Source organism: Nerophis ophidion, linkage group LG09 (assembly GCF_033978795.1).
Source record: "Nerophis ophidion isolate RoL-2023_Sa linkage group LG09, RoL_Noph_v1.0, whole genome shotgun sequence".
Taxonomy (NCBI): domain Eukaryota; kingdom Metazoa; phylum Chordata; class Actinopteri; order Syngnathiformes; family Syngnathidae; genus Nerophis; species Nerophis ophidion.
Window position 1 is genome coordinate 16,021,969 of NC_084619.1, and position 25,887 is coordinate 16,047,855.

Genomic DNA, 25,887 nt, shown 5'->3' on the forward strand with positions numbered 1-25,887 from the left:
CATGATACAGCCTGACTATGTTATACAAACCGCGAGCACCAAACCCCGCCCACCTCAACCACGCAGGGAGGGGGGGTTGGTGCTCGCGGGGTGTATAACATAGTCAGGTTGTGTCATGGATGCAAAGGATTCTGGGTATTTATTGTGTTGCGTTTATGTTGTGTTACTGTGAGGACTTTCTCCCGAAATCTGTTTGTCATTCTTCTTTTGTGTGGGTTCACAATGTGGCGCATATTAGTAGGAGTGTTAAATTTGTTTATATCACAACCGTCAGTGTACTCTGTGTCACCCAGTATGCCTTCCAATCTCATACATGTGCTGATAGAAGCAGCAAAATGCATGTGTCCGGTCGGCACGCAAATTGCATTCCGTGAATGGCGGGCGCGATGACGTTCAAGAGGACGTTAAGAGTAATATCATCACTGCACGCCCTTAATATTGTAGTCCGAGTGTAAAGTGGAGAACGTTGACTCCGGGTGATGTCCGGGAGAGGCATTGAATTCTGGTATATCCCCGCAACAATCTGGGGGGTCGGCGATTGTGCAGCTGAGCCGCATCAGAGTTGCCAAAGAGCCGCATGCGGCTCCAGAGCCGCGGGTTGCCGACCCCTGATCTAATCTATGGAGAAATGGCGTCACTTCCGTATGTGTTTTGACCAACATATATCATCCGTGCATAAATATAGTGATATATTAAATGTACAATGATGTGTATGTCATATTCACAATCGGCACATTTACATGGAGGAGAATGCTGTTTTCTCTTTCCTTCCATACCCCTTATCTGTCTTGTCTCAACTCTTTTGGAGCCTCTCTCCGCACTGTCATCCAAATCTAAAACATGGAATTGATTGACTGATCTCAACGCTATTGACAAGATTTTATCAACGAAAAGCTCGAGACTCTATCCATTGAGGACATTGAAGTTATCTGCTTATTCAGGACTATGAGAACATGGCATCTGCTGATTGGATTGGTATTGACAAATTCGGAAGACAATTTATGCCCTTTTCCACCAGAAGAACTTTTACAGGATTTTTCCCCTTCACCCAAGTAATCAAAGTTCCCCCTGTGTTTCCACCAAAAACTACTTGGGTATATTTATATATATATAACCCTGTGGCTGATGGTAAAAAATGTGAATCTTGGAGAAGATGCACTCATTGTTTGTTTGCATTAAATAGCGTGAAGTTTTGCTGTGACATGGGGCACTGTCACCAGAAGCTGACAGAGCAAATAAACTCCTGTCAACATAGCCAACCAGGGCCATTAATTGCTGGTACAACCTCATTTCCACTCTCCCCACTGTGCTCCACAATGCCGCTTTGTGTGGGCCCGCTAGATTAATTACGTCTGGGTGGGAATCTTCAAATTAACACCAGATGAAAGGAGGTGAAAGAGTGCCTGCACAACTGAGATTGGCATAAAAAGAGGACTTTAATAGAAGAAAATGTGCACTCAAATCAAAGCATAACACATTTCAATTTGCTTTTGTCTCCGCAATTCAAACACATTACTAAAATCCTACATGAACTATGGAGACTTTCCGCTGTCTATCACTAACATGTCTTAATAAGCAAAATCGTCTCCCTTGTAGCGATCTGCTCCTCTTTGGGCGACACTCTTTTCCAAAGACGAGATAGTGAAATGCATGCCATTGAGGTCCCCTGCTTCAAAGTAAAAAATTCTGATTTGCAGATTTTTCTTTTCAGTCAGAACGAGCAGGTGTGTGATGATCTATGCATCACACTCCATTATGCATCTGATGTTATGCAACACAAGCTGCTTTGACTGTACCAAGGATGGTCGAAATGTCCATTTATGTACATATTTTATGCATGTTTTTACCAACATCGCATTGCATCAACATATAAAACTGCTACCACTCACAAAACTTGACACATTTTCACCCTGTTTCAGATTTCTAAAAGCATATTCTGTGTATTTTGGAACTAAATTATAATAATTGACAACAAATATTAATACTGCACTTGTATTGGCCACTAAATGAGACCAAATCAATCAAAATGCACTGTTCAATATGGCCACTGATTGGCTTAGCCGCAAACATTACTAAAGACCTCAAATATTATTTATTTATTGCCAATTTTCCATAAATGCGTCATTGGATTAAAAATATTTAAGTAAGTTATGTTCCACTGTAGCAGAGCGTGATATGTGTCACAGTTGTGTTGGTCTTGACTGCAGAGTACAGATATGGCAGGCGAAGTGCAAATAAAAACTAAAAACAATTAAGTGCACAAAAAAGCCAAATCAGATACAGCCAGCATAGCGAAAGCTCCGCTCCACAAAGGTGCAAAGCACACAAAGAAAAATCAAGGGATCCAAAAGGGAGTTGGACAAAAATAGTAGCACAAGGGCAGGAAATGATAGAAAACACAGGAAAATAGTGGGATTGTGAAAATGTAAAGTTTACTGTTATTTCAAATTTAGAGGGCTCTCATAATGTTGAAAACGTATATGGAAGATCCTAAACAGGTTTTCATGCTCCAGCTATAAAAATATTTGATTTAAAATTAATTTGCGGAAACTAATTTACCACGTTCAGCTCAGGAACCAATTAACCATGATAAACGGGATTACTGTAGATTGATAATCTTTACAATTACAATCTATATAATCCTTGTTTTTTTTTATAATATTGTTTTTAAGGATGACTTGTTTTGATTAATTTATGTTCAATTACATTGCAGTGTAAAGAAGGACATCAATGTTATTAGTCCAGCTGTATTTGATGTTCAATTGTTACAATAAATATATCAATGTGAAAATACGAATTTGCCTGGCCATATAAATACAATGCAGCTCCTCTCTTTACAAAGTTTCATGTATACGAATAAGCTCCCATAAATCAACTTAAAAGTTTAAACCCGAAACTCGGTCCGGAGCAGAAGAATACAGCTGCTATGAATAATTTAGAGTGATTGTTAATGATATCAACATTTAAAAAGTAGGCTCCACTGCACATCAAATCAAGCACTTGAACAGCCCGAAGCGGCAGAGAAAACCCCCTTGAAGCTGCCTTTGCCCACGCTAGAGGCCATTGTGTATGACCACAGAGCTCCATCACCTCGCCAGCAAGCATTAACAAACTTTTCCCGAGCTGCTGCAGTCGGTCACCTCATTTCACTCGTTTCAGTTCCGTGAGATCCCTGGTGTGCGATTTGATGGCGACAGGTGTGGATGCTTGCAAAAGCACAGGAACCGGGGGGGCAATATTGAAGATGGTCGCATTTGTTCCACCCAAAAATTGTACCAGGGAGGAGATAATGCAGCAGGCGATCTGCACAACACGGTGTAGGGAATTCTGCCATGAATTTGCTTTGTTTAATACTGCTTGCCGTTTGTTTGCTGAGTTGGTCACTCCTCCATTATTAAATAGGGAAATCTGTCAGTGTTCCCAATAACGTGAACACTAGCTAAAATGTTTCCTTATCACATTGAATTAAATAATTGAATGCAGGCTGTAAAGCATACTTGCCAACCTTGAGACCTTCGAATTCGGGAGATTGGGGGGGATGAGGGGAAAGGAGGATATTTATAGCTAGAATTCACTGAAATTCAAGTATTTCTTACATATATATATATATATATATATATATATATATATATATATATATATATATATATATATATATATATATATATATATATATATATATATATATATATATATATATATATATATATATATATATATATATACAGTGGGGCAAAAAAGTATTTAGTCAGCCACCGATTGTGCAAGTTCTCCCACTTCAAATGATGACAGAGGTCTGTAATTTTCATCATAGGTACACTTCAACTGTGAGAGACAGAATGTGAAAAAAAACCCAGGAATTCACATTGTAGGAATTTTAAAGAATGTATTTGTAAATTATGGTGGAAAATAAATATTTGGTCAACCATTCAAAGCTCTCACTGATGGAAGGAGGTTTTGGCTAAACCTCTCACGATACATGGCCCCATTCATTCTTTCCTTAACACGGATCAATCGTCCTGTCCCCTTAGCAGAAGAACAGTCCCAAAGCATGATGTTTCCACCCCCATGCTTCATAGTAGGTCTGGTGTTCTTGGGATGCAACTCAGTATTCTTCTTCCTCCAAACACGACGAGTTAAGTTTATACCAAAAAGTTCTATTTTGGTTTCATCTGACCACATGCCATTCCCCCAATCCTCTGCTGTGTCATCCATGTGCTCTTTGGCAAACTTCAGACGGGCCTGGACATGCACTGGCTTAAGCAGTGGGACACGTCCGGCACTGCAGGATTTCATTCCCTGTCAGCGTAGTGTGTTACTGATAGTAACCTTTGTTACTTTGGTCCCAGTTCTTTGCAGGTCATTCACCAGTGCCCCCCGTGTGGTTCTGGGATTTGACAGCTCTTTGGTCTTGGCCATAGTGGAGTTTGGAGTCTGACTGTTTGAGGCTGTGAACAGGTGTCTTTTATACAGATAACAAGTTCAAACAAGTGCCATTAGTACAGGTAACGAGTGGAGGAAAGAAGAGCTTCTTAAAGAAGAAGTTACAGGTCTGGGAGAGCCAGAGATCTTCCTTGTTTGAAGTGACCAAATACTTATTTCCCACCATAATTTACAAATAAATTCTTTAAAATTCCTACATTGTGAATTCCTGGATTTTTTTTTTCACATTCTGTCTCTCACAGTTGAAGTGTACCTATGATGAAACTTACAGACCTCTGTCATCATTTTAAGTGGGAGAACTTGCACAATCGGTGGCTGACTAAATACTTTTTTGCCCCACTGTATGTATATGTGTATATATATATATATATATATATATATACACAGTATATATATACAGTATATATAAGTAAAATACTGCGATGAGATGGCGACTTGTCCAAGGTGTACTCCGCCTTCTGCCCGATTGTAGCTGAGATAGGCACCAGCGACCCCAAAGGGAATAAGTGGTAGAAAATGGATGGATGGATAAATCAAATAAATACTTGAATTTCAGTGTTCATTAATTTACACATTTACACACACATAACACTCCTCTACTCATTGTTATATTTGAAAGTGCAATGCTTTGCAGCCAGTAGCAAAGCCTTTGAAGGAGCATAGGTATGGGCAGCATCTGTGAAATTTAATTTGCAGGAAAGGAGTGAGTTTAGGGTTGAATTGTCCATCCTCGTACTATTCTCTGTCACTATCTTTCTAAACATGCTGAACACCCTCTCTGATGATGCATTGCTGTGTGGCACGCACAAAAGTGCCTTCATCAAATGCACCAGAGTCTGGAATCTTCCATCTCTCCCTGCAAGCGTACTTCTTCTTTTTACTCGTCGTCGCCATGACTGTCGCTTCTTCGTTCTTCTGCTTCGTCTCTGTTATGTTTTTGGACATTACTACTTGCCGCAGTTTTGAAGCAATGCATGATGGGAATCCGGATGTTGTGTGTCAATGTATTAACTTGCCGGCTGGAATAAACACACGCTGAGCAATACGTCCGTGCCTGCTTACTTCATGGGTTATAGATAAACCTATGGATAACGGAGACATACTGTATATAATAGTCTCCTTCTTGTTTTGTGTGCAGTTGCGCACTGAGTTCCAAAAGCCGTAGATGTTATAACGTGACTGGGCCGGCACGCGCTTTATAAGGAGGAAAAGTGGACATGACGACAGGCTGTCCTCACTCAGGTCAGGCTGGAAATCGGGAGAAATTCGGGAGAATGGTTGTCCGGGGAGAGTTTCGGGAGAGGCACTGAAATTCGGGAGTCTCCCGGAAAATTCGGGAGGGTTGACGAGTATGCTGTAAAGTGACGGAACGCTGAGTTGTCACAGGCAGCACTAAGCTTGTGTAATACATGGTGGAGGTATCACTCCTATTTGTGTTTGATCGGCCAAACTGTTGCAGTGAACCACATGGTGGTGTTAGAGAAGAACAAGGCTTATTTGTTAGAGTTTTTTGGGTTTTTTTACATTATTTGTGGTTAATGTAATGTCAGAAAGTACTTTAGGAAAAATAAAAACAATTCATGCGACATAGCATTTTGTGAATGTTTTGAAGTGTCATTCATAAATGACATATTTCTGCTCAAACTCGATATGGATCTGTTCGGTATTGAGGCAGCACTTTTCGCACTTTCAAACCAGACCCTACAAGAACTCTTGTATTCAGTTTGAAAGCCGCAGACGGAAAAAAACACAAAGAGAGATGTAGAAATGTATCAATGATGGCAAAGTTATTGAGTTCGTTTTCATTTACGATTTTATACATTTCTAATGCCTTAGGACATCAAATTTAATGCTTTTTCATGCTATTTACGGCCTTAATTGGGCAGGCTTGAATCGCTGCCAACAACCGCGTCGGGTCGACGAAAATGTGTTCAATCGTTGTCATTTGGTTTTTCCTTGTTCTCTTTTTTTCTTTTTAATTGAGCTTTGCTGCCCCACTTTTATGTCTACTAGAAGTAATCCTACTCATGTGAACTTCGAGTAGATGCTCACCGTCGTCTCACGTTTACAAGTGAATGATAAGTCACGTGGTGGACGGTTGATGGCGATTTAACGCAAAGTATACTTGGATTCCAATTGTTTTCTGGGTAAATATTGACAATATGGTTGTCAGCGATCCACTTGTAAATTATTTGCACGTGGTAGAGAGTGGAAAGTGAGAGTGGAGCCAGTTATAACAGCACCACATTTTATACAATCTTTTACACTAAACCATTCTAAACTCCTACGGGCTCTGTCTCAGGCCGCAGGAGAGCCCTTCTGCCCCTGATAATAAATAAGTGTGACAATTGTGATTTCAATATTCCTAAAAAATAATCAGAGTTATTTTGGCCATAATCGTGCAGCCCTAATACAAATAATATCTAAGCAGCATAGTGGTCTTATTATTGAGTAGGAAAGGTTGCTAGTCCGTTGTCTGCCTCTTCTCCCTGATCCAAAAATAATGAGGGAACAATGATCTTTTTGTCATCCCACAAAAAAAATGCATTGGCAAAGATTAAAGTAACATTATTTAATTCTGCTCATGTACTTTTAAGTATTTGCAGTAGACAACTTTTGCACACATAAGAATATGCTAGAAATAATGTCTCCAAAACTATGTTATTTATTTTTATAAATGGTTCACTAAGTGTGCAAAAAAGACAAAACATAATTTCCAAAGCTATCATTATCTAATATCCACCAGCTAAAAAAAAAAGGCCGCATGTGCAAATTATACAATACCTCCAAAACGGTTGCCATTTTTATCTAATATTAAATATGTAATGATGTGCAAGTCCTCTGGGTATGGTATGTTCCGTATGTTCAGCAGCATAGCACTAAAACATGAAACAGTGTTTTATTAAATATGCATGCAAAAATGCTAAAGCATCAAGACGAAACTGCCAGAGAAAATGTTGATGCGGTACTTTTTAATGACTCCTCTATTTGGAAGAGTGGGAGCATGGATGCATGAGCGTGGTGTCATGGCGACTCTGTTCATGTGGATGATGCGAGTGAGCACCAGCCTACATGACGACAACTTTTTCTACACAATGCATGTCGAGCTTCCTCTTCCAGATGAATACACACCGTGACAGGTTCATATCACCAGGGGGACATTAAGCGTAAAGAGTGGCTTGTTTATGGTTGCACTATATCGATGTACTGTAGCTCCGTGGTTGCTGTACAAATCCTTCGCTTAATTGTAACACGGATCCATCTGTTGTGTTTTTCTACCCATTATATTTGAACTTAATTGCCTCTTTAAGCTCCTATTGCAGCTTTTGATTGACAGCATTTCCCAGGATACCGTTCCACAACAGAATGTGGATGACAGCAGAGAAGTGTAAAGCCATATTGTTGATAGGGACAAAAACAAATGTTTATCAACATAGAAGTTAGGGGGATTTTGTACACAAGGTAATACAGTACAAGGTTGTGAGGTGGACCTCACCTGAGCAATAACAGAATACGTCAGGGGAGCTGCAGCAGCCTAAGAAAAATAAAGAATAACATTTGTACCAAAGCTGCTATGCTGACTTCAGTTACATCAAAGTCAAAATAAATAGGTATGTGCCGATCGATCTGCCAATCTTCATGAATAAGTACATATGATTAATGTCTTCTGATGGCCAATCCCCTATGGATGACAATTATTTATTTTTCATCCCCCGGCTGACAAGCGGCTAACAGGTAATTATGTGTCTCCAGACACAGCGTGGAGCCGCTCCTCTACGCTAATAATATCACCTCTATTACAGAAAATAGACTGCATTTCTTAATATTAATAACAGTTATCATTATCACTGGAGGACGAGGCTAAACATGGTACACACTAGGGGCGGACAAAAAAACGGATTCACATCCGAATCGTGATTCTTCTTCATCCTGATTCAAATTTTTAAAAATGTCTTTATAAAAAAAATGTATATACAATATATATATATATATATATATATATATATATATATATATATATATATATACATATATATATACATATAAAGTTTGGCCTGTCCTCTACTTTTTCGCACACTCTTGGCATTTTCTCAATGAGCTTCAAGAGGTAGTCACATTAAATGGTTTTTACTTCACAGGTGTGCTTGGAGCTCATCAAAAGAATGCTAAGAGCGTGCAGTAATCAGCGCAAAGGGTGGCTATTTTGAAGAAACTAGAATATATATATATGTATATATATATATATATATATATATATATATATATATATATATATATATATATATATATATATATATATATATATATATATATATATATATATATAAAACATGTTTTCAGTTATTTCACCTTTTTTTGTTAAGTACGTAACTCCACATCTTCATTCATAGTTTTGATGCCTTCAGTGACAATCTACAATGTACTGTAAATAGTCATGAAAATAAAGAAAACACATTGAAGGAGTAGACAACGTGTCCAAACTTTTGGCCTGTGTTGTATATGCATATACATATTTTTTTTTTTCATAAGAATATTTTTTGGGGAATATATTTTAGGCCATCGCCAGGCAACCAGAAGGAGCTTTTCGTACCTGTAACCTGTTTTAAAAAAAGTTTCATTATAATTATACCAAATGATACATTGCAAGAATCGGAGTTATTGAGTCTGTTTAGGTGATTGTAGAGCTGGCTTTCACAGCTAGTGGGTCAGTGACTATGACTTCTGTTTTGTTTGTAAGGTATGTAAATAAACATTTAAGAACATCACATTTCACAACATATATATGCGGCTTATATTCCGGCGTGGTTAATATATGTAAAAATATATTTAACTTCTAAGATTTGGTGGGTGCAGCTTGATTACCTGCGTGCTGAAAATACGGTACTTTGAGAATTGTAATCTTATTTTGGTTTGTATTGGCACACTGCGCAAGCTTTACACTGCTGTGTCTTTTTTTCCAACTTGTCTTTGCTTGTTTAGTTTTCCTTTCTTTTCTTACAGGAAGTGAAAACATTCAAATGATAAACTGAAAACAAAATGGTGTAAGCATAGTTTCAAAGCTATGGTGTAATAAATCATCAATAATTGATAAATAAGCGCCGCTTTGTCCTACTGCTTTTCGGACATGTTGAATTGTGCGATTTTAGCGATGGAATTTTCCTTAAAGGCCTACTGAAATGAGATTTTCTTATTTAAACGGGAATAGCAGGTCCATTCTATGTGTCATACTTGATCATTTCGCGATATTGCCATATTTTTGCTGAAAGGATTTAGTAGAGAACATCGACGATAAAGTTCGCAACTTTTGGTCGCTTATAGAAAAGCCCTGCCTTTACCGGAAGTATGTGTGTGTGACGTCACGAGTTGCAGGGCTCCACACATATTCACATTGTTTATAATGGGAGCCACCAGCAGTAAGAACAATTCAGACCGAGAAAGCGACAATTTCCCTATTAATTTGAGCGAGGATGAAAGATTGGTGAATTAGGATATTGATAGTGAAGGACTAGAAAAAAAAATAGATAAAAAAAAAAAGCTCCGGCAGCGGCAGTGTGAGCGTTTTAGATGTAATTAGACACATTTGCTAGGATAATTCTGGAAGATTCCTTATCTGCTTATTGTTTTAATAGTGTTTTAGTGAGATTTTAAATATTGTAAAGACATACCTCGAGGTCGGATGGCTGCGGTGAACACAAAGTGTGTCAGAGAAAAGCCGAGGAGCCAAGCTCACAGCTGCCGCTGCTGCAGGAAGACTAATAATCCAATTATTTCTCCGGTTAGATATATATCACAATTTCCCCATCCAAAAACATGCTGGTTGACGTAGAGAAAACATGTTCGCTTGACCGCTCCGCTTCACAACAAACAAAGAAACATCGGTTGTGTCTCGGTGCTAAAGACAGCTGCAATCCACCGCTTTCCACCAACAGCATTGTTCTTTATAGTCTCCATTATTAAATGAACAAATTGCAAAAGATTCAGCAACACAGATGTCCAAAATACAGTACTGTGTAATTATGCCATTAAAGCAGACGACTTTTAGCCGTAACTGGTGCTGAGCTAATATTTCCTGACAGTCCTGACAAAGGCGTTTTCAACCAAAAACTCGCAGGAAATTTAAAATTGCAATTTAGTAAACTAAAAAGGCCGGATTGGCATGTGTTGCAATGTTAATATTTCATCATTGATACATAAACTGTCAGACTGTGTTGTCGGTAGTAGTGGGCCTTTAATGTGACTTTTTAGGAATGTCTGAAACAAAAAAAATATATCCTTGATTATAGTTTTTTTCGCCTGAACTCTCATGAGAAAATCCAAGCTGAGCTTGGACACGTTCCAAATTTTCAGTCAAAGTCAGTCATACCCTGGCAGTATGTCACAGTCAGGTGTAAATGAGCATGAAGTCTATCCCACCTGTTCCAGCTCCCTGGTTCATGATGACCAAACTGAGCTTAAATTAAAAGCCAAACTCATTTCATGCCTCACCAAGCTGTAAATGTGCTTCATGGGTGTGCAGGGTTTGTTATTTTGGGGAAAGAACGGAGACCCACTTCCACTTCACAATGGACAAAGGAGTAATAGGTGTTTATGTACTTGTATATAATATATATGTTATCCTGTTAAGGGTCACAAAACATTAAGGCTATTATTTACACAACAGTATTTTTGAGTAAAAAATTAACGCATTAGAAAACATCTCTGACAGTGCAAGTTTATGGAAACAGTGCCGTTATTGTTAAGGTTGCCTGTGCAATCTCATTACCATGGCAACAAGCACAGTATAGATTTTCAACCCAGTAGATTTTCTTTCAATATACATTTTAGGGTATCTCTGCTGCAACTTCAATGCAAATGTTATCATCACTATCAGCATACACAAAAAAAGATTTCAATTGCTTATAATGTTTATGTCCTGATCATCCATGACAGTTTTGGACTTGTGTTTATTTTCTTTCGCTTGGTGTTATTTATGTTCCAGCGCTCTTGTTTTCCCGTTTCCACTTCCTGTATGTTTCCATTTTGTGCCTCTTCTTCTCTGGCCTCCATCACTTGTTTCTTATTGCCAATCAGGACACACCATTGTTCCTCTGGAGAGGGCTGGACCATCTTTCATTCTTAGTGGCTACGCTACTGAGGTGTTTGCTTTCTGTGGACTCTAGCTGTACTATTTTTTTGCTTTTGTGCTAATAAATTAACTTTTTACCTGCACGGCGCCTGCCGTCTCTGTGTCTTGGGGTCACGTTACAGCCAATGATGCCAGGTCGTCACATGTTAACTTGTATAAACATGTAAATTAACTGCAGAGAGCATCCATTATCACATCAAATTAAAAGTGCCTTCCTCAACCCTGCAGACAAGCTTTTGTTTTGCTAACAACATTAACCGTACCTGAAAACGCATCATGCTATTTATATGCCACTCGATGATTTACAACCTTGTTTGCTCTACTTTGAGCGATGATGATGCCACACAGGCAAGTTAATTCAACTCACAGTGACTTCAAAGAAGGCATTTAGATCTTTCTCCAGCCTAGTTTACCAACAAATTAAACATTTATATTTTGAATGGATTTTTAATTATAAATTACGAAGGCATTTTGAAAGCAGGAGAGGTGTTTTACTACCTGCTGTGTCATTATGAGTGGGTGTTAACTGCTAAATAAAATAATGAATGTGATTTTTTTTTTTTTTTAATAAAACTGCTGCCATACAGTAAACGGGGAGGAATAAGTGAGTCGGATACATTTTTGCATATGCTGTACGACTCCAGGGAGAGTGAGTCACCAGCACTTTTGAATTCATCAGCAACGTTTTACAGTAGATGATATTTGGCTCTTTGCACAGGCAGCAGTGCGCTTGTGTGGCCTTGACTTGCACATGTGTTTTGTTTGTGTGTCTGAGTGCGTGGTCACTTCACTTTCAGTGGAGCAGTGGGCGTGGGGGGTAATAAGGTGCCTGAAATGTGAGTGCTCTACTGTGTTTATGCATGCTCATTATCGTGGCAGGTAAAATGCAGTCAAATGTTTTCTTAAAATATTGTTTAAATTTACAATCCGTGCATTGACACTTTCAAAAGTGATCAGTTAATTATAGAAACTACTACACCTATTACAGTACATTTGCAAAATTATACATTAAGTTTTTTTGTTTTGTTTTAAACCTGTTATTTAATGTACTGGAGCAGGATATATAAAAAATATGATAGAAAAAATTATAGGAAATAACCAGTTACTGATGTAATTAACAATACGCCAGATATTACAATAAACATTATTGCACTACAAATAGAACAATACAAAGGCCAACAAAACTATCACAATTGATAATGAATAATATTTACCTCTATTATCAACAATACAATTGTACCATATGCAACAATACATAAATGATATGAAAACCTAAATTACAAAATAGGGCAGATAAATGAGAGAAGAAGACTATATTAACCTTGTAGATTGTTATAGAAAAAAAGGTTTAAGCTTTATCAGTGTATGTACAGTATGTGTATTATGGAAGTATTATCCATCCATCCATTTCTAACGCTTATTACCTTTGGGGTCGCGGGGGGCGCTGGTGCCTATAAAGTATTATTGTAGCAAAATGATTTGCAATCATGTATCTCAATATGTGTGCGTGTAATCCAATTTGCGTGAAGTCGTACTAATTTGACTGTCTGTATATCAATCCAAGTGTTTGTATTCAAATCCACGTACGCGTGTTTTAGATCTTAGTTGTCTGTCTCTCCCTAATCACAAGGAACTGTTGACAGGCTGTCTACTTCTCGTGAAATTTGCGACACTTCTGCCATGTAAGATTAGAGCGAGTGCATACAGATTTGTGAGCGAGTAATACAACTTGTGCACTCGCATTCAGAAGTGCATGCGTGTAATACAATCTGCGTGTGCGTATCTGAGGTGTGCCTACTGTACATTTAACCAACCATAGAAGACACCGCGCAATTTAAACCAATCAGAAACAACGTACAGCTGAGGTGAGTGAAAGAGATACGCCAAGACCCGCCTGAATGTTGTTTCTGATTGGTTTAAATTGCGTTGTGTCTTCTGTGGTTGGTCAAATGTAAACACAGTGGATTGACGGCTTGTTCTGGGACTCATATCTTAAATTAATATTATTTCATAGCATAATATGAAAAATATAGGACTTAAATTATTTGTGTTTATGGCAGTTTAATTTTAGAAAACAGGTACAGGCTACTAGTTCTAGTTTTCCAGTTTGGTTCCAAGGTAGTTAAAATTTCTAAATTTGAGTTAAATCAATATACAGGACTCTTTACTTAATAAAAACATATTTACAGTCAATGTTATCTTTTAGTTATTGTTTTTAGGTCTTCTGTTTTTAAAGACATTCTGCAAAAAAGCTAGTCAAATATCAGTAATCTGCTGTCTCTCACAACTAATAAACCAAATAATGAAAAAGAGAGGACTTAAAATGGAACTACACTACTAGTATACCTAAAGAAGTTGAAAAATGACTACTGACTACATCTGAAATAAACAAGCAAGCCATACCTTAGTTACATACATTTCCTACAGCACAACCAGGACAAAACCAAAGGTTTAAAGGTAAAGACCAGAGGGACAAACTTTTACCAAAATTACGATATTTTTAACCAACACAATCTATAAAAAATCTAGGAAATATTTTTTAATTCGAGCTGACTTTTATCCCACATATTAAACATGTTACACAACTAGGTTTTTATCATCTTAAGAACATGGCCAGAGTTCGCCCGTTTTCTTCTCAGGCCAACAGGTTGATGCTAATGCTCGCTTTTATTTCCTGTCGTTTAGACTATTGTAGTGCCCTGTTCTCTGGCATTGCCCGAGAACAATATCAAAAGTCTAAAATTAATACAGAACTCAGCTGCACACGTGCTTACAAAGACCAGGGGGCGGGAGCATATTACACTAGTTTTAAAGTCGCTCCATTGATTCTAAATGCACTGCAGGGTCAATTTTAAAGTTAAATTATTAGTTTTTACATGCCTAATGGCCTTGCTCCTTCTCATCTATCTGACCTGCCTTTATTGTATCAACCCTCGCAGATCTGTAGATCCTCTGGCACCAAACTTTTATCTTTACCAAATACCAGAACGAAGACCCACGGTGTGGGGGTATTTAGCCATTATGACCCCCACCTGTGGAACAGCTTGCCAGAAAGCCTCAGGACTGCAGAGACCATTGAAATAAATAAAAAAAGGCTAAAGACATACCTTTTTAATCAGGCTTCTAACTGATCATCTTAAATGTTTTTAATTATTTTAATTATTATTTGGGACGGCGTGGGGCAATGGGAGAGTGGCCGTGTGCAACCCGAGAGTCCCTGGTTCAATCCCCACCTAGTACCAACCTCGTCACGTCCGTTGTGTCCTGAGCAAGACACTTCACCCTTGCTCCTGATGGGTGCTGGTTAGCGCCTTGCATGGCAGCTCCCTCAATCAGTGTGTGAATGTGTGTGTGAATGGGTAAATGTGGAAGTAGTGTCAAAGCGCCCTGAGTACTTTCCTGAAGGAATCAATAAAATACTATCTATCTATCTATCTATCTTGAAGGTAGAAAAGCGCTATACAAGTACAACCCATTTATCATTTATTTATTTATTTATGTATTGTGTCTTAATTATTAATATTACTACTATTATTTTATTTTTACATGTATTTTATACTGTTTTTTTTAGATGGCGTTAATTGTAGTTATTCTCCCATGTGGATGTCTCAAGGGTAGTGTTTTTACTCACATCCTCAGTACCATGTTTTTTTTTTTGTTACTGTATGCGTGTGTGCGCTCTCTTTTTTTTTTTTGTGTACACAGCACTGTGTACTTGCCTGTGTATAAAAAGTGCTATACAAAAAAAGTTTGATGAGGTGGCCACTTGTCCAGGGTGTACGCCGCCTTCCGCCCGATTGTAGCTGAGATAGGCACCAACGACCCCAAAGAGAATAAGCGGTAGAAATGGATGGATGGATGGATGAATGATTGATTGGTTTGGTTGATGGAGAAATCACATTACCAAAAAAATGGCAACTGTCAAAATGGGCTTACAAGGGTGCCTTGAGGAACACTTCAGATATGTAAATCACAAGTTTGGACCCTAAAATGTCAATGCAAGGACCTTCCGATGCGTTTACAGTGGCCGTAGTTCCTCTATACAACAGGAGTGTTTTTAGGAATTTGTTACAAAATGTTATTCTCCCAAGTTTTGAACTGAACTCCGGCGATATTCTCGACCAGATTTGCCCCCCGAGCTGCCAGATGACTTATGGCAGAAAATGAAAAGATATGCTAAATTGTTACGGCTGCTGTGGCTCAACAAAATGGTATTCTATTTTGACCAGGGTGAATTAAGGGTTAAATGATGCAAATTCCTTATACAGAGTCTCTCTCTGAGATGTGAGATGAAGATAAAAGATTCTTCTTCAAAGAATCAGATGTTCAAAGCGCTTGAGAGTTTCAGCTGTCTGATTCCACACATACACTTGCTCTCTCAAATGCAGCAAAATAAAGCAACTATGATGCTTTCAAAACAAAATCATCAAAGTAGTGAAGGTATGGGTGCTAATGTTAAGCTGACATGGTTCAGTGTTGCTCAGTGTCCTGCTGGCCTGAGCAGCCTAGGTGTATGTGTAAAGTATTAACTTGTTTATATCAGTTGATTCGTCAAGTCAGTTGTTTTCCCTAATTGATACTGAATCTTAATTCTTCCGTTTACAGAATGATGTACCCTAAAGTAGAGGTTCACAGTTAGATGAGATGGTGGGTAAAAACTGGACAGCCTTGACCTCAACCCCATCAAACGTAATCTCATCTAGCATCAGAGACGTCTGACTGCACAAACGTCTCAGAAAGACTATCAGGGGAAAATCTTGCCAGAAGAGTTCCAGGTGTGATAAATCAATGGTTTTCTTGGACTAACGCAGTAGATTGTGTAATCATTACTCGTCAGCAAACAGCAGAAGGCATAATTATTCAAACCCGACTTGTTTTTCCACGCAAAAAGGTTTGCTGAAACACTCAAAACTCGATGAATAGACCAGGACAATTAAGGAAAAGACTACATTAACTACAAAAATCCAATCCAATCCACTTTATTTAGACTTAGACTTGGACTTAGACTTCCTTCTATTGTCATTCAAATTGTAACTTTGCAATACAGATAAGGATTACATTTTGTTGCATTAGCTCATGTTAGTGCATGATAAAGAGCAATAAGTTGCAGATATAAATAGATAGATTACTGTACAGATAGATATATTGCACTTTTACCGTAGCACATTTAAACAACAAAAATGTTTCCAAAGTGCTGCACAAAATTATTTTAAAAACAAGATTTAAATACTATCATTAGCTCCTCATATGACTAAATAAAAAAAATATATATATATAAACAATATAAAAATAAATATGATTAAAAACTATTTTAAAGGGTAACACCAATTAAAACAATAAATCACTAACAACAACGAAAATACACGTCACAAAAGTATGCTTTAGGTCATACAATTTTTCATAATGCGGTCCTTCTACCACACACCAGATATTATGTCATGTGGTGCACAAAGAGACTACAGCTCTAAAAAAAGAAGCAGCTGAGGCAAATGGAATTCCAAAATGGACGTGCCGATTGCAAGATTTGCCTGTCGACTTCTTTGTTGTAGAAAACTGCACTTTTGGGGAAAAATTTTCCACAATCTTTATGTGAGACAGGAACACACATGCGGGCAGCACAGTGGAACAGGGTTTAGTGCGTGTGCCTCACAAAAAGAAGATCTCCAAGCTCGGGGTCTTTCTGTGTTAAGTTTGCATGTTCTCCCCATGACTGCGTGGTTCCTCCCACCTCCAAAGACATGCACCTGGGGATAGGTTGATTAGCAACTCTAAATAGGCTCTATCATGTGAATGTGAGTGTGATTGTTGTCTGTCTATCTGTGTTGGCCCTGCGATGAGCTGGTGACTAGTCCAGAGTGTACCTCGTCTTCCGCCCGAGTGCAGCTGGGATAGGCTCCAATACCCCCTGCGACCCGAGAGGGACAAGCGGTAGAAAATGGATGGATGGAAGAAAACACATGTCTTTCCCTTTTCTGTGCATTCTAAGTAGTGTAAACTGCTAGTACAAGGCGGCTAACAATGCAGGTAATTGGGATTAATCTATTAAGAGTTTAAAAAAAACCTGTGCCATTTAGATACTGTGACCAGCGTATTAACTAAGCTATAGCAACTTTCTTGTGTATTTTCCACATGTACAGTTGGTACAAAATGCGGCTGCTAGACTTTTGACAAGAACAAGAAAGTTTGATCACATTACGCCTGTACTGGCTCACCTGCACTGGCTTCCTGTGCACTTAAGATGTGACTTTAAGGTTTTACTACTTACGTATAAAATACTACACGGTCTAGCTCCATCCTATCTGGCCGATTGTATTGTACCATATGTCCCGGCAAGAAATCTGCGTTCAAAGGACTCCGGCTTATTAGTGATTCCCAAAGCCCAAAAAAAGTCTGTGGGCTATAGAGCGTTTTCATTTCTGGCTCCAGTACTCTGGAATGCCCTCCCGGTAAAAGTTCGAGATGCCACCTCAGTAGAAGCATTTAAGTCTCACCTTAAAACTCATTTGTATACTCTAGCCTTTGAATAGACTCCCTTTTTAGACCAGTTGATCTGCCGTTTCTTTTCTTTTTCTGCTATGTCCCACTCTCCCTTGTGGAGGGGGTCCGGTCCGATCCGGTGGCCATGTACTGCTCGCCTGTGTATTGGCTGGGGACATCTCTGCGCTGCTGATCCGCCTCCGCTTGGGATGTTTTCCTGCTGGCTCCGCTGTGAACGGGACTCTCGCTGCTGTGTTGGATCCGCTTTGGACTGGACTCTTGCGACTGTGTTGGATCCATTATGGATTGAACTTTCACAGTATCATGTTAGACCCGCTCGACATCCATTGCTTTCCTCCTCTCCAAGGTTCTCATAGTCATCTTTGTCACCGACGTCCCACTGGGTGTGAATTTTTCCTTGCCCTTATGTGGGCCTACCGAGGATGTCGTAGTGGTTTGTGCAGCCCTTTGAGACACTAGTGATTTAGGGCTATATAAGTAAACATTGATTGATTGATTGATTGATGTTTTATTTTTGTTAAATTCTACAGAATTTTAATTTTTTAAATTTATTTTCAAGATACTTTTTCTATGCTATGTGCCTCTTTAGACCTCACTGTTGGCTTCGTAAGGTCATGTTAGCTCTAAACTAAACAAAATTGATGCTAATCCACCTTTTTGTTATCTTTTTTTTCCATATAAGAATCGATACGAAAGCTGATAAATAACCGAATCATTAAGCACAATCGAAAGTGGAAAAATCTCATTATTTTGCATCCCTTTATGAATGTTAAAAAGCCATTTTAATCATATGGAAAATAAATTTTGAGCACATTGACAAATTTGTATATGTATTTAATGGTTTTATTATTTTTTCATGATGACAAGTAACGCTCCGCACGTCCTTGGTATATCGTCTATATCGCGCAACACCGGTAGCAAACACAGAAAGTGCTCCCTTTGTTGTTGTTGTTGATGAAAGTAGCCATCATTGAGCTTAGTAAAATCGTTGTGTTACAGTAATGCCTAGAATGAGCTTAATACTGTAAATATGAAATGTTAACATGAACGTGCCTGTTAAAAGTTATAAAGTTAAAGTGTATTGTCACACACACAAGGTGCATTTGACGTATCCCCTTGTTCACCCCCTGGGAGGTGAGGGAAACAGTGAGCAGCAGCGGTGGACACGTCCGGGAATCATTTTTGGTGATTTAACGCCCAATTCCAACCCTTGATGCTGAGTGCCAAGCAGTCTTTGGTATGACTCGACCGGGGTTTGAACTCACGACCTATTGATCTCAGGGCGGACACTCTAACCACAAGGCTACTGAGCAGGTGACAGGTTATTTACTACATACACAATGTACCGGTATATAAAATTGTATTGGAGTTCTTTTGTGAGCTTTTTGGCGGAAAAGCTCTTATCCCCAGTACCCGCCTCTCACTAGAAGTTATTTACTATTTAGAGGCCTACTGAAACCCACTACTACCGACCACGCAGTCTGATAGTTTATACATCAATGATGACATATTAACATTGCAACACATGCCAATACGGCCGGTTTAGTTTACTGAATTACAATTTTAAATTTCCCGCGGAGTTTCTTGTTGAAAACGTTGCAGAATGACGACGCGTGCACGTGACGTCTCGGGCTGGAGGGGACCTATTAGCGCAGCACCACTTGCGGCTAAAAGTCGTCTCTTTTCATCGCGCAATTAAACAGTATTCTGGACATCTGTGTTGCTGAATCTTTTGCAATTTGTTCAATTAATAATGGAGAAGTCAAAGTAGAAAGATGGAGGTGGGAAGCTTTGGCCTTCAGCCACACAAACACACGGTGTTTCCTTGTTTAAAATTCCCAGAGGTGAAGCTTTACTATGAATCAGAGCGGTCAAGCGAACATGGTTCCAGACCACATGTCAACCGGCAGGTTTCGGTGAGAAAATTGTGGTAAAAAGTCGCCTCTTACCGGAGATCTGCGGAGCTTGCGCCGTCCATGCAGCTGCCGTGACTTCCCTCAGACACTGCCGTCAGCACACCCGTGGACACACCCCTCCGACTATCAGGTACTATTTAACTCAATAAAAGACTAGCGACACAATAGAAAGATAAGGGATTTCCCAGAATTATCCTAGTAAATGTATCCAAAAACATCTGAATCGCTCCCAATGCAATCGCCTTTTTTTTTTAACTTTTGTTTATTTTTTTTTTCTAGTCCTTCGCTATCAATATCATCAGCCAGAAATCTTCCATTCTCGCTCAAATTAATGGGGAAATTGTCGTTTTCTCGGTCCAAATAGCTCTTGCTGTTGGAGGCTCCCATTATAAACAATGTGAGGACGTGAGGAGCCCTAACACCGGTGGCGTCATTGTCTGCTACTTCCGGTAAAGGCAAGGCTTTTTTATTAACGACCAAAGGTTGCAAACTTTATGGTCGATGTTCTCTACTAAATCCTTTCAGCAAAAATATGGCAATATCGCGAAATTATCAAGTATAACACACAGAATGGACCTGCTATCCCCGTTTAAATAAGAAAATCTCATTTCAGTAGGCCTTTGGAACGCACAGAAAAGACAAAGACATTTGCGTTCTTGTCTCACATATTGTGTATGATGGGCAAAATTCCAACTGGACAAATATCAGCAGCTCTATAATTCTGGCTCAACAATCCACAAAATCTGAAGAACATCTCAACAAATCAACTTCTTCTACGAGCAGCAAACACTGTATTGACTCACTCTTATAACTGCCACTCCAAGGTTGATAGCCATAGTAGCCGGTGATCCGCAGTATTCGCTCCTCTATGGATGCGCTGTTGATGTCCTCAACTGAGCGGGAACACTTGAGGTCCTCTTTGATGGCCTCGTCCACCACCAGGTACTTGAGCTGTCTGAGCTGGGGGCTGATGTCCGAAAGCCTTCTGGGGCTCACTTCGGGCGACTTGCGCATCCCGCTGGGGACAGGAAGACAAGAGGTGGTAGAAATTTGGATGGGATAAGAGTCCGCGGCTACAAAAGAGCATCGCACATATCAGTTCCCCTGCAGCTCCTCACATGTACAGCAGAGGAATCATCATCCTTTTTCTGGTCCTGCCTCTGCTTAGCCAGGGTATGAAAGCATTAAGTGCTGGGGATTGCTGTTGGAAGCATTACATTGGCCTGCTATGAACGAAGCAATCATAAGTGATATGTAGATCCCATATTAGTGACAGCTCTGGGCTATTTAATGGCGGTCGGTGACTTCACCATGCATGCAATAGCGCGTACATCCCATTAACTGACACTGAGCTTGTTATTGCATATCACTAACACAATATTACTGTAAAAAATGCACCAATTAGGCTGAAAGGCATCCTGATACATTTCACAAAATCAGTTAACCCCTTGCTTGTTATGCAACAAACACTTGCCAATAAGGTCCATATTCAAATAAAAAGACATTCAAGTTGAATAAAACATAACACTGTAAATAATACAGTTGCAGCATGTACATCAACTACAGTATATGGGCTCCTGCATAATGTTGTCGCTTCACTGAAAATCAACACATTCTATTTTATTTAGTTGTATTCTAGCAAGTGTAATACATTCAGCATGCAACAGGTACAAAAAATGTCCCTAAAGAAGCTTACATGGGCAGCAAGTTAGTCGGAGGTCCAAGGTAGCACATACAGTCCCGGTGGGGACGCGCGACCCGGTCCCACACGGTGCCCTCCCCATCCCCGTACATCCTTATTGGGGCCGCTGCACAGGGCTGTGCCGGTCAACGAGCAGCGTCAGGGAGGGAAGGAACATCATCCTTGCAGCTCCAAACATATGTCTGACCACTTTACTACACACTCCTTCCACTCCAAGGTGCGTGCGCGCTTGCTGGTGCATGCGAGCGATGCAACAGCACCATCTGCAGGCTTTGTGTTGCAACTGTACAATTGTGATGTACAGTAGCTGCTCAATCATGTGTGAAGCAGCTCATTACATGGACTTTATCTACATCAGGGGTCACCGACCTTTTTGAAACCAAGAGCTACTTCTTGGGTAGTGAATAATGCGAAGGGCTACAAGTTTGATACACACTTTAAAAAAATGCCAGAAATAGCCAATTTGCTCAATTTACCTTATATATATATATATATATATATTTTTTTTTTTTAATGGGTATTTCTGTCTGTCATTCTGTCATACATTTTTTTTTTCCTTTTACAGGAGGTTTTTTTGTAGAGAATAAATGATGAAAACAACGGTTTAAAAGAAGAGAAAACAGGACAAAAATAATTTAATTTTGAAACATATTTTATCTTCAATTTCGACTCTTTAAAATTCAAAATTTAACTGAAAAAAAGAAGAGAAAAACTAGCTAATTCAAAATCTTTTTGAAAAAATTTCAAAAAGAATTTATGGAACATCATTAGTAATTTTTCCTGATTAAGATTAATTTTAGAATTTTGATGACATGTTTTAAATAGGTTAATATCCAATCTGCACTTTGTTACAATATATAAATGGGTTGTACTTGTATAGCACTTTTCTACTTCAAGGTACACAAAGCGCTTTGACACTACTTCCACATTTACCCATTCAAACACACATTCACACACTGATGGAGGGAGCTGCCATGCAAGGCGCTAACCAGCACCCATCAGGAGCAAGGGTGAAGTGTCTTGCTCAGGACACAGTTGGAATTGAACCAGGGACCCTCAGGTTGCGCACGGCCACTCTTCCACTGCGCCACGCCGTCCCTAACAATTTGGACCAAGCTATATTTCGAACAAAGACAAATCATTATTTCTTCTAGATTTTCCAGAATAAAACATTTGAAAGAAATTCAAAAGACTTTGAAATAAGATTTAAATTTGATTCTACAGATTTTCTAGATTTGCCAGAATAATTTATTTGAATTTGAATCATAATACGTTTGAAACAATATTTCACAAATATTCTTTGTCGAAAAAACAGAAGCTATAATGAAGAATTAAATTAAAATGTATTTATTATTCTTTACAATAAAAAACTAAATTTACTTGAACATTGATTTAAATAGTCAGGAAAGAGGAGGAAGGAATTTAAAAGGTAAAAAGGTATATGTGTTTCAAAATCCTAAAATCATTTTTAAGGTTGGATTTTTTCTCTAAAATTGTCTTTCTGAATGTTATAAGAAGCAAAGTAAAAAAAATTATGAATTTATTTAAACAAGTGAAGACCAAGTCTTTAAAATATTTTCTTGGATTTTCAAATTTTATTTGAGTTTTGTCTCTCTGAGAATTAAAAATGTCGAGCAAAGAGAGACCAGCTTGCTAGTAAATAAATAGAATTTTAAAAAATAGAGGCAGCTCACTGGTAAGTGCTGCTATTTGATCTATTTTTAGAACAGGCCAGCGGGCGACTGATCTGGTCCTTACGGGCTACCTGGTGACCCCTGGTCTACATGATTGATATATTTATGTACACCCAATAATCTTTAAAACATTTTAATATTTTCTCAAAACCCCTTATAAATATAATTTTACATTTGAAAATAAAACAAATAAATATAAATAACACAAAAAATATTAGCTCAAACTGCAAAATCGAAGGTTTCATCCCCTGCCAAACAAAAAATGAAAGGGGGAAATAAGTTTTCTCACCGTATTTTTATTTTAACTATCATTGGCTATTAACTGAATATTAAATGTAATTCATATTGATAATATTCAAGTTTTGATAGTCTTCATTTTAATTTTCCTAAGGGAACTCTCCTGAAGGAATCAATAAAGTACTATCTATCTATCTAATCTATCTATCTATCTATCTCTCTATCTATCCATCCATCCATCCATCTATCCATCTATCTATCTATCTATCTATCTATCTATCCATCTATCCATCCATCCATCCATCCATCCATCCATCCATCCATCCATCCATCCATCCATCCATCCATCCATCCATCCATCCATCCATCCATCCATCCATCCATCCATCCATCCATCCATCCATCCATCCATCCATCCATCCATCCATCCATCCATCCATCCATCCATCCATCCATCCATCCATCCATCCATCCATCCATCCATCCATCCATCCATCCATCCATCCATCCATCCATCCATCCATCCATCCATCCATCTATCTATCTATCTATCTATCTATCTATCTATCTATCTATCTATCTATCTATCTATCTATCTATCTATCTATCTATCTATCTATCTATCTATCTATCTATCTATCTATCTATCTATCTATCTATCTATCTATCTATCTATCTATCTATCTATCTATCTATCTATCTATCTATCTATCTACTTCCTATGTCATTTTGCTATTTAAAGTGTAATCACAAAAATACAAACCCCGTTTCCATATGAGTTGGGAAATTGTGTGAGATGTAAATATAAACGGAATACAATGATTTGCAAATCATTTTCAACCCATATTCAGTAGAATATGCTACAAAGACAACATATTTGATGTTTAAACTGATAAACATTTTTTTTTGCAAATAATCATTAACTTTAGAATTTGATGCCAGCAACACGTGACAAAGAAGTTGGGAAAGGTGGCAATAAATACTGATAAAGTTGAGGAATGCTCATCAAACACTCATATGGAACATCCCACAGGTGTGCAGGCTAATTGGGAACAGGTGGGTGCCATGATTGGGTATAAAAGCAGCTTACATAAAATGCTAAGTAATTAACAAACAAGGATGGGGCGAGGGTCACCACTTTGTAAGCAAATTGTCGAACAGTTTAAGAACATCATCTCTCAACGAGCTATTGCAAGGATTTTAGGGATTTTACCATCTACGGTCCGTAAAATCATCAAAAAGTTCAGAGAATCTGGAGAAATTACTGCACGTAAGCGATGATATTACGGCCTTTTGATCCCTCAGGTGGTACTGCATCAAAAACTGACATCAGTATGTAAAGGATATCACCACATCGGCTCAGGAACACTTCATAAAACCACTGTCCGTAACTACAGTTGGTCGCTACATCTGTAAGTGCAAGTTAAAACTCTACTATGCAAAGCCAAACCCATCTATCAACATCCTGAAACGCCGCCGGCTTGGCTGGGCCCAAGCTCATTTAAGATGGACTGATGCAAAGTGGAAAGGTGTTCTGTGGTCTGACGAGTCCACATTTCAAATCATATTTTGAAACAGAGGACGTGGTGTCCTCCAGAACAAAGAGGAAAATAACAATTCGGATTGTTATAGGCCCAAAGTTCAAAAGCCAGCATCTGTGATGGTATGGGGGTGCATTAGTGCTCAAGGCATGGGTAACTTACACATCTGTGAAGGCACCATTAATCCTGAAAGGTCCATACAGGTTTTGGAGCACCATATGTTGTCATCCAAGCAACATTATCATGGATGCCCCTGCTTTTTTCAGCAAGACAAGTGTTAATACAGCATGGTGTCGTAAAAAAAGAGTGCGGGTACTTTCCTGGCCCGCCTGCAGTCCAGACCTGTCTCCCATCGAAAATGTGTGGCGCATTATGAAGCGTAAAATACGACAGCGGAGACCCCTGACTGTTGAACGACTGAAGCTCTACATAAAACAAGAATGGGAAAGAATTCCACTATCAAAGCTTCAACAATTAGTTTCCTCAGTTCCCAAACGTTTATTGAGTGTTGTTAAAAGAAAAGGTGATGTAACATGCCTTTCCCAACTACTTTGGCACGTGTTGCAGCCATGAAATTCTAAGTTAATTATTATTTGCAAAAAAAAAACAAAGTATATGAGTTTGAACATCAAATATGTTGTCTTTGTAGCGCATTCAATTGAATATGGGTTGAAAAGGATTTGTAAATCACTGTATTTACATCTAACACAATTCCCCAATTCATTTGGAA

The 25,887-nt window shown here is 38.7% G+C and overlaps 1 protein-coding gene and 1 long non-coding RNA gene across 2 annotated transcripts in view; one reads left to right on the top strand and one right to left on the bottom strand.

The window, feature by feature from the left end:
* slc35f3b (solute carrier family 35 member F3b) overlaps window positions 1–21,827 on the bottom strand; it is a 148,551-nt gene extending 126,724 nt beyond the window's left edge. The window contains exons 1-2 of the mRNA XM_061910406.1: window positions 21,680–21,827; window positions 20,787–21,001 (exon numbers count right to left, since the gene is read on the bottom strand). Of these exons, the coding sequence (XP_061766390.1) occupies window positions 20,787–21,001; window positions 21,680–21,777 (313 nt within the window). The 5' untranslated portion in view covers window positions 21,778–21,827. The remainder of the gene's footprint in view (window positions 1–20,786; window positions 21,002–21,679) is intronic.
* LOC133559068 (uncharacterized) overlaps window positions 1–25,887 on the top strand; it is a 73,303-nt gene that overhangs the window by 14,508 nt on the left and 32,908 nt on the right. The window lies entirely within an intron of this gene.